Source organism: Zeus faber (assembly GCF_960531495.2).
Source record: "Zeus faber genome assembly, chromosome: 2".
Classification (NCBI taxonomy): Eukaryota; Metazoa; Chordata; class Actinopteri; order Zeiformes; family Zeidae; genus Zeus; species Zeus faber.
This window is the reverse complement of record NC_137189.1, coordinates 37,251,372-37,261,898: the sequence shown is the minus strand read 5'-3', so window position 1 is coordinate 37,261,898 and position 10,527 is coordinate 37,251,372. Positions and strand designations below refer to the sequence as shown.

Below are 10,527 nucleotides of genomic sequence, written 5' to 3'. Positions count from 1 at the left end.
CAAAAAAAGGAATTAGGAATTTGACATCATTCATACCGAATGTGGCTCATTTAAACGTTGCCCTCCTTACATGATTCTTGGGAGAATTCCATTCACAACTCAGAGCCGAGGCCGACTCTTCTGACTCTGGTTCATGGTTCAGGGAGTCCTCCCTCGCCCGCCGCCTGTTTACACCAACTCAACCGAAAGAACAAAGAGTCAGAGATCCGAACGACTCTTCACTGAGTGACTCGTCAAGAACCGAATCTCAAAAGAATAAGAGGAGAACCTCACGTCCCTACGAACACTTTCAGGGTCAAATTCACGAAGAATGGATTTCGGCCGCTAATAGCGCCAGTCAAGTATCAGTCAATCTAAAATCAAACATACTGCTCCCACACAGTTCATTCATGTTTGTGCGTACATTTAAATCGGTTCTGAAGAAATTTGAGTTCTTACTGAATCTTAATCTAATGTAGAAGTGATGACAGTTATTTCAATATGTTTTACTCTCCCGCAAAGTTCCTTTTTGAACACCACACTTTCCGGTGCAGCCGCCCAGCTCCGGGGACTATAGGACGGCGGATCTCTATATGGTCCTACCCTACGAGGTTTGATGCCAACTGTGGTTCACCACTCGCTATTCCCTATAAATTTAAATATTTTTTTTTTCGATATCTTTGGAGTTCAATAGAAATTTTAGAACCATTTTTGTCAATGTTTCTAACGCCTTTTTTTTGGACAATAAGATATTCAAAGTTTTCTTTTTTTTGGAGTGTGTTTCGAAAACCATCATGGACTGCTGCCCATTTCGCCACCTCCGGATGCTGTGACAGTTATAATAATTATAATAATAAAGTCAAAGTATAGTTTGCAGATCACAGGAAAGTCTTTATGAATGTGCTTCAGTTGCAACAACTCTCTGAAGATGATCTGCCTTTTTTTTTTTTTTTTTTTGGTCTTGCAGTGACACCCCTTATAATCGCACAATTTCCATCAGCTCTCTGCAGACAATAATAATTTCACGCTTACTGCGTGTGGCTATTAGCACCGGTGTTTGTAGATTGGGACACTATTTGCAAGGAGGCTCATTTTCTTTAGAAGGGGGAACATTTTGCACCAAATGCATGCATAATACTATTTTAAATATTAGAATAACACTGGCACACGCCATTTGCAGATGGTATTTGCGTGGCAAATAAGCAGTCGTTTTTTGTGTTTGTGTTATTTGTGTGCAGGTTTTGTGGCCGCAAAAGCAACTCAATCCTTCTGTGAATTGGCTCCTAAGTGTGAAATTTCAGCTTGTTCTGATAAACCCAGAGCTGCTTTTCTGGCTGGAACTGATCAATTAGAGGAATTAGTACAGCCTTTCAGTTTTGATCTTGCAACACAAGAGCTAATTTCCATTATTTATTTTGAGTGTAAAGTTTGAACAGTTTTTTAACTGATTTAGCAACAGAACATCAGACATTCATCTGATATGGAAGCCTTCATCAAATGAAGCTATGCAAAAAATAAATGTGGAAATAAATCTAAAAAATATATATATATATATATGTCTTGTTTATTATGAATTCTAATAATTTCAACAGCTTTTTCATGAATCATTTTACATTTTTATTTAATTTTTTATGAATTGTATATTTTTTTATTAAATCCAATGTGGTTGGGCTGTTGCATAATATTCTAAATTCTTATATGTGATTTGTTCTCTTGGGTTGAACTATGACTATTGTTTTTTCGACTTCTTTTACGTACTAGACCAAACTACAGGGATTTCGCCGTCGCTACAGGATTACTATTATTTTCCTTAAAGCAGCTGGGTCATTGGAAATCTATACTGGTTGAGTAAAGACATATAGGGGTATATTTTCAGAAGGATTCTGAGGCTTTTATGGCTGTGCAAAATTGGCCACTTTCGATGCAAATGAGCCTTTGCAAAAAACGTCCAATTCACCAACACCAGCCCCAATAGCCACACGCGGTAAGAGTGAAATCTTTAGCATCGGCAGAGAGCTGGGGGTAACTGGGTGGAGAAGCACGATCGTCTTCAGAGAGCTGGTGCAATTGAAGTGCATTTGTAAGGGGTGTCACGCTCAGACTTTCCAGTGATCTGTCAATTACATTTTGTCATTATTATAACGATTACTGTAACGGCATTCTATAGCAATTCCTTGAACAGGGTAGCAGTCTGTGGTTTTCAAAACGCACTCAAAAAGCGACTTGTGGAAACTTTGAATAATTTATTGTACAAAAAGGCGGTACAAATGTTGCCCAAAACGGTTCCATAATTCCGATTTAAACTAAAGTATCAGAAATTTTTTTTTAAATAAAAGTTATTGGGAATAGCGATAAAGTGAACAAACTGGCATTGAACCACAGATGCCACTGAACCACAGATGCCATTGAACCTCATAATATAGAGACATGTACAGCTCTGCTCAAACCCATTTTTATAAGAGAAAACAATGAATGAAAAATAAGGTTATTAAATACGGAACAGTAATAGGGCCACGCAAAAAAAAATAAAATACCGCTGTGTTTCAAGAATAGAGTCCTATTCCTATTCTCGCTCCGAGATTGGAGGCCCTACTGTGTAGCCCTCAGAGCCGCGGCTCTCGGCCACTGGAAAAATGAACTTTGTAGTAGATCAAAAAATAAATTAAATTAACCAGTATAATTTCTAAATTGTAATATTAATATTCAATAAGAACTATAATTTCATAAGTAAAAATGTTTATAAATAAACATTTTATTCATGCAATAAATGAACAGTGTGGGAAGAGCAAGTTTCATTATAGATTTACTGATACTATTTAAATGTTTCTTAGTCACTGCACATAAACCTAAAAATGTAAATATAATAAAAATAATAATAATAAAAAAAATATATATATAATAAAAAAAAAAAATAATAATAAGCACCAATTTTAATCTAAAAGTATAGCGTGTTTGAATCCATGGATCCGCAATCAGACTCAGAAAAGGGCAAATTAAACTCAGCAGCAAAACCTTATGGGCCTTATTGTCAATATGACGATAAGACGATGGAGATAGCATCTGCAATTGATGTGCAATTCACGGTGCAATTAGCGGCCGCAATCCATTCTTTGTGAAATGACCCAATAGTTTGGGTTTGAATATTCATTCAACAAAAATGAAATAAAATAAGATAAAAATAAAAAAACTCCCCCCCAAAAAATAGATGTTAAAACTTGAGTCAAAGCCAATGATGTCTTTTTTTTTTTACTCAACCTCAACCACACTTTATTTAACAAAATAGAAGCAGGTCAAATATTGCAAAGCATATAAATGTAACTTTGAAACACAGCGTTTTTGTTTTGGTGTTTTTTTTTTGTTTGTTTGTTTGTTTGTTTTAAATCATGACAAATCATCGTATGGGCTGTGGGCACAGGTAATAATTCCACAGAAGAGACACAGAGATAGATAGCTTCCCTACCCCCGCCATCCCCGACACACCCACCCCCACACCCTCTGACAGAAAGCGGGGCAATAGTCATTGGAGGGGTTACTCCCCCCTCCCCCGAAAAAAAATAAAAAATAAATAAATGAATCATCAACAACCCCCCAAAAAAAGCAAGAATAAGAGGTGATAAGTGATGGCGCGAGTCACAGATCTGCCGTGGTATTTAGTCCCCGAGGTCAAGCGCCACACCTATGGAGGGTAGGGGGAGGAGAGGGGCGCAAATACAAGTGTTCCCACACACACGCACGTGCGCCCATCACACGCACGCACACACACACACACACACACACACACACACACACAGATAGACGAAGCACATGGGGGTGGGAGTGGGGATGGCCGTGTCAATATGTACATGCACACGCTGGGATGCACACGCACGCACATACACACGCAAGGACGAAGCACAAGCACACCGAGGCAGGCGGGGGTGGGTGTGGGGGGAGGGGGGGGTTGAGGCATACAGAGATATCAATTATTCAGCACCTTAGACAGCGCTCTACTCTACCAGCGCATTAAAGCGTATCTAAACAGACGGGAGAAGTGGGAAAAAACACGCGCGTGTCAAAAGAAAATGAAATAAAATAAAACAGCACTTCTCATTGACTCCCATTGCTGCGTCCTCTGTTTTCGGGGGATTTTTGTAGGTAGTTTTTTGAGTCAAATCCCCCTGATAAGGTGGCAGAGTGAAAAAATATCAACAAAAAATGTAAAGAAAAAACGAACCCAGAAATCACTGCAAACTTTTCACCATCTCCAGAACCACCGCCCATTCCTCGCATTCTTCGACCGACACTGCAGAGAAAGGAAGCGAGGTGAGAAACGTGCAGACAGGAGGTAGAGCTGCGCGATATTTGGTCATGATAGCGATATTGCGATATGAGACGGGATATCGCCCAGGATTTTTGGAAATATCGTAATTTCGCGAAATGGAGAAATATTGTCATTAAAGCTGCGTTACAGTAAAGCAATACAGTTTTCTGAACTTCATAGAGGAATCATGTTCCTGCTTGGACAGAATATCTCCGTTATTAATCAGCTTTTCCAAATAGTTCTTCCGTAAATATCTTATGAAAGCGCCGATAGCCATCTGCAAAATATCATCAGATTAACGACCAAAGAATGATTGCGACATTCGATTTTTGTCAATATCGCCCAGCTCTAAGTGGAAGTATGCCACCACCTTCAATGCCTTATTTTTTCCAACAATGTTCCCATGTTGGTCTCTCTGCGTTAAAAGCTGTAAACTGAGCAGTATATAATCAATCACTCACAAGACCATAAAAACAAAAAAAATCCCAGTAAAAACAAAAAAAACAAATCAATTCAAAATGAGTTTTAAGACTGAATCCGGTGGCGTTTGAACACTGTTTTGCGTTTTTCGCCCCAAAAAACAGTCGTTTCAGAGCACACATTGTCGTAAATACAGCAAGTTTCTTAAGTTCTCCTATTTGGACGCAGATTAGATGGCTTTACAAAAGCTCACGATAGGATGAAAGTGAATAATAGCCAGAAGCTTTTCTTCTCTTCTTTTTTTTTTTAAGTGAAGGAATACTTGTTTTTTGGGGGGGGCGGTGGAGTGGGGTGGAGTGGGGTGGAGTGGGGTGGGGTGGGGTGGGGTGGGGTGGGGTGGGGTGGGGGGGTAAAAAAAAGCAATCTACTGTATACTGGTCTATACGCTCTGTACATAGATCCAATTTGTATGTCCATATATATATACTGTATATATATATATATATATATATATATATATATATATATATATACATCCACTGAAAACAGTGCTGAGTTTTTAGATTTTTGAAAAAATATGACGGTATAAATCCCATCACCTGCCTGCCCGATCTGCTCGTTTTCAATGAGTCAGATGTTTTTTTTTTTTTTTTTTTTCATGTTTTTTACTCCTCCTCTCACCCCTCACCCCCCTCCCCAAAAGCAGGCTATATTTCATTGACACACAGGACCACGGAACTGTTATTTTTTCAGCTACATTGACTCTGAAGCGGAAAAGCATCTGAGCGACGTGGACTGTTTGTCATGCTCGTCCGCCCATAGGGGTCTTCGGAAAAAGTCAAAGTCGACAATTGGCACACCATAAAAATAACACAGCGTTACATTCAGAAAAAAGAAGGAGAGAGGGACGACGACGACAGCGGCAGCGTGGTTTAAATAACCCCCCCCCCCCCTTGAAATATTAATCGACAATCAAATGATAACAAACGGGAAAATAATAATAAAGTAATTATAATAATAATTATAACAATAATAATAATAATAACAGCATGCATTAGACAGCTCCATCTCGTCAACACGCTTCTTCCCCGTAGTCGTCATCGTCGTCGTCATTGTTGTCATTTTTTTTCTTCCCCCCCTTCCCGTTTTTTCCTGCTCCCCCCGGAACGAGTTTCAAAACAACATATACAAATCCCAACCGCAGGTTCACCCGAAAAATAGAGAAATGGCACTTTTTGAGTAATAGTCATATATATATAATTCTTAATATCTATATAAGTCGTCATATTGATTATAACATGGAGAGTAGGAGTGTGTTGGCAGGGCGGGGGTTGGCATCTGATGGTTCCGGTTATTTGTTTATGTTTTGTTTTGTTTTGCTTTGTTTTGTTCATCGTCGTCTTTGTGTCGAAACCATGCGAGAGAGAAATATCATCATGCAGATTATGTTACACCGGGTCCGGATATTTACATTACATTCATGCGCTCGTGCACTGTTTCCACTCGGGTCCTCGCGGATCTCCCCTGCGTGTGTGTGTGTGCGTCTCCCGCGCTCTCTCGCTCTCCCCCTTTCCTCAACGTCGTCCGTCTTCACCCCTTCCTCCCCTCCTGCCCCCGTCCTCCTTCTCCTCCTCCTCCCAGCCTGATCCGTAGTCCGATTGCGGCAAATAGCAGACGTGGGAGGAGGGAGGGAGGCGGAGGGAGGCGGAGGGTGGCGGAGGGCGGTGCGTGGGTGAGGAGGGCGGGGGGGGGGCATATACATATATTACAGCATGGTGCAGCCTGTGCCTGTGCCTGTGCCCGTGCACGGGTTCAGAGAAGAAAAATCAAACTAAAAAACTCAAAAACTCACATTCTGCAGGTTAAGCATCTCTATAACGACCAAATAAAGAAGGGAGGAGGAAGACGGGGGAAGGGGAGGTGAATATAGATCATCTTGTTGCCGGTTTTTGGCTGATTCCGGAACGCACACGCGCGTGTCCGTGCGCCCCGCCCCCCACCTTCCGTGTCTGTGCATTTGTAATCCCGTCTCCCTGCGCAGACGCACGAACATAGCAAAGTTGTCCGTTCATCTTCGCGATTCACGCATCGTTGCCGGCGGAGAGGTGCACGCTGCAGTCGAAGCCCCGGTGTGCGCCGCCATCTGCGTGGTACGGCCCACCGCTGTGCCAGTATGACGAGTCACACACCGTCTGTAGGGAGTTGATCTCCGAGGCCGAGGAGTTTCCGTCCCTCCTCTTGGACCTCTTGCGGTTGCGCAGGATAAACACCAGCATCCCCACCACGGTGAATGCCGACGTGACGAACACCAGCAGCAGCCCGGGCACCAGCACCGAGATGGAGACGCGGCTGGGCTCAAGATATGAGTTCGAGCGTGTGCCAGCATCGGCGGCGAAAGTGCTGTTGCTGTTGTTGTTGCCGTTGCTGCTTTTGGACAGGGAGGTGGGCGACACCTTGTCGTAGAGCTTGGAGCACATAAGATCGTTCCGGACACGGCGGAAATCCCGCTTCCAGAACTGCTCGGGGGACTCGCACTTGAGGTCGCTGACGATGACGTCGGCGCCGAGTTTCTCGGTCCACTGCTTGAAGGGCACAATGTTGCACGAGCAATCCCATGGGTTCCCGTGCAGGTCAATCTGTATGATCGAGTTGAGCTGGTCCAGCACACCGGCCACTGGGAGATAGGTGAAATAATTATTGTGCAGGCTAATTTTGGACAGGGAAATTCCAAGGAAAGCATCCATGGGTAAAGACTTAAGCAGGTTGTTGTTGAGAAACAAAACCCTCAAATTGGGCATGGGGCTGAACGCGCCTGCCACGACGAGCTGGATGTCGTTGTATTCCAAACTGAGGTATTCCAGATTCTGCAGGCCAACAAACATCTCCGCCATCAGCGTATCCAGGTAGTTCTTATCCATGTAGAGCCACCGTAGCTCTGTCAGGTTCTGAAACGTGCCGTTGTCGATCGCCTTAATATTGTTGCCCCCCAGGTCCAGCAGGTTGAGGCTCAGGTAGCCCAGCAGCTGGTTCTTTTTGATGGCATGGATGTTGTTGTCCCTCATGTTCAGCTCATGTGCAGCCAAGGGCTTGGGCTTGAGGTTGGACAAACTTTCAATCTTCTTCCCCTCGCAGTTGACCCCTAGCCCCTGCCTGGAGCCGATCAGCTTGCAGTTGCACGGCTGCGGGCATGTGGTGTTCTGCAGCTGCTCCTGCTCCCTCTCCCCCGTCGACGGAGTGGGCTTTGTTTTCAGCTGCCAGTTCTCGCGTGACTTGGAGCGGCTCTTGGGCCCATGGCCCGGCGTCGCGGGCCCACCGCTGGGCTTGACGCGCGTGGGTTTCGGGCCGGGGGCAGGGGCAGCAGCGGCAGCGGCGGCGGCACTGGCAGCGGCCTCGGCAGCCTCATCCTGGGTGGGGGGCGCAACCAGGCTGGTGTCAACTCCGCCGTTCTTCGAGGGACACAGGTCCGCCTCCGACGTCTCATTCAGGTCGCTCCCCTGTAGTCTGGTGGGGGCCTCACATATCACCCGCCCGATGAGTGCGTTGTGCGGTATGTTCTCCAGCCACTCCTTGAGGGAAACCAGGTCACAGTTACAGTCCCACGGATTGTCCTCCAGCAGCACCTCCGCAATGCCCGGTATCTGTTCGAGAATCCCCTCATAAGGCAACGTTTTGATTCGGTTCCCCCGAAGGTCGAGATGCGTGATGGGTACATGTTGAAACACATTTATAGGGAGCGCACTGATGAGGTTATCGTTAAGTATCAACACTTCAAGTTTATTAAGGTCCCTGAACACAGCGGGGTCAATGTCCCTCAATAGATTAAAATCGGCTTGGAGGTATTCCAAGTCATCTAAGCCGAGGAACGTACTCTTCCGAAACGAGCGTATCTTATTGTTATTTATGTGCAGCCTTTTCACCAGCTGCAGCCCTAGGAAGGAGCCGGGGACAATGTCATGCAAGCCATTGTTTTCCAAATGCAGACTTACAGCATTGTAAAAGTTGGCAAACTCATTGGGAAACAGTCTGGACAGAGAATTCCCATGCAAAAGCAAGTGGTAGAACTGGGAGCTGGGGCCGGTCAGATGCTGCAGAGTGGTGAAGCTCCTCTTTTCGCAGTCTATGTGCAGATCTCCCTCTATCTCGTTGCAGGAGCATATCTGCTCCTTACAAATGTCCCTTGTAACATTCCCACTTGCAACACAAAGAGCCGCATTCAGCAGGACAATCCAAAGCAGCATTTTTCAACACGGACAATTCATCCCCCAGTTTTCAAGACATACGACCCGCTTTGAGATTTGGGCTCTGAGAAAATAATTCAAACAATAGCAAGAAGATCAGATAATTCTAAGGTCTAAGAGAAAATAAGGCAGTATTTTAATAACACACTCGTGCCGCATCTTACCCCCTGTATGTGTGACCAGACTCCCAGTTTGTTTTTTGGGGGGGGGTTTTTTCAAGGGGGGGGAAAGTACCACATAAGCGTCCCTTTCACATCGAGCGAATGCGCAGAGACGCCGCTCGACTATTGTGACGATGAAAACGATGTGAAACAACCGCCGTCGTCGTTGGTGATTCCCGACACATCATTTAGGCATTAGTTTGTCAAAAAAAAAAAAAAGAAGCAAAAAAAGAAAAACAAAAACAAAAAAGACTGACCTTGCCACATAGACAAAAATCCTCCCCCGGGTGAGCTGTCCACTCTCCCCCGGTGCTGAAACTCAATTCAATCCGTATTGCGGGGCTGGGAGCTGTCCACTCTCTTCCCGGTGCTGAAATTGAATTCACTCCCTACTACACCGAGCTCCGTACTGCGGTACGACCCGGGGAATTGTCCACTCTCCCCCGGCGCTGGAATTCAATTCTCTCCCTACACCGAGTACTCCTTACCGCGTTACGACCCGGGGAGCTGTCCACTCTCCCCCGCTGCCGAAACCAAATCCACTCCCTACACCGAGCGCTCCGTACTGCGGCGCGACCCGGGGAATTGTCCACTCTCCCTCGGCGCAGAAATTCACTTCACTCGGTGACTTGCGGTGGTGAGCTCTCCACTTTCCCGTGACCGTGGAACACTCGCTCGCGGTGCCGAAACGGGAAAACCGCACGGTGCTGCTCCGTGCCACTGCCTCGGCGCGGCCGGGAGCTGTCCACCCTCAGCCGGTGGTGAACCCGAATTCCCACCCTGCGGCTGGAGGTCGTCTGGCGTCGTCGATCACCGCGCCGCCGCTGCCGCCGCTGCTGAACAAAAGCCCGCATTCCTCATCTCTCCCGGCGTCCCCGCGATTGTCTCCACCGCTCTCCCCCGGAGCTTTTGGTGGTGGTGGTGGTGGTGGTGGTGGTGGTGGTGGTGGTGGATCACAAAGGGAGAAACCCAGCCACCGTGTTCGTTCGTGGCGTCAGCGGTGCTCCTCTCAGACGGATTTAACACCCTCTACTGAGCTGCAATGGCAACAAGGATAATAAAAAAAATAAATTAATAAATTAAAAAAAAAATCCCCGTCGAGCGACTGTGGGAACGCTGAGGAGCAGAAGAAGAAAAAAACAATCCACGTAAAGCGCCGAGGTTTTTTAAAAAATGTCCATGTGGAGTTTGACTCCTCCGCCAGCGTTGCATTGCAGAAGGAGGCTCCTCAGTCCTCGACGCGTGTTTTCATGTCGCGTCTTCTCCCAACTCCGCACTCAGGGGAAAAAAAAAAACAAAAAGTGTGTGAGGCGACGCTGGTGGAAAAACGCCGGCGCGATGCTTTCATATCACGGTGGGGACGGGTGGATTAAATGTCCCAGCTTCATCAGTCCTTTGTTGTTGTTGTTGTTGTTGTTTTTGTTGTTCT

General features: G+C 45.6%; 1 protein-coding gene across 1 annotated transcript; it reads right to left on the bottom strand.

The window, feature by feature from the left end:
- Positions 1-6,780: 6,780 nt before the first annotated feature.
- Positions 6,781-8,937, bottom strand: slitrk1 (SLIT and NTRK like family member 1; the record flags this gene model as incomplete). The annotated part of the gene is made up of 1 exon (XM_080024229.1): positions 6,781-8,937. The coding sequence occupies one exon, from the start codon at positions 8,935-8,937 to the stop codon at positions 6,781-6,783; it is 2,157 nt and encodes a 718-aa protein (XP_079880355.1).
- Positions 8,938-10,527: the final 1,590 nt, after the last annotated feature.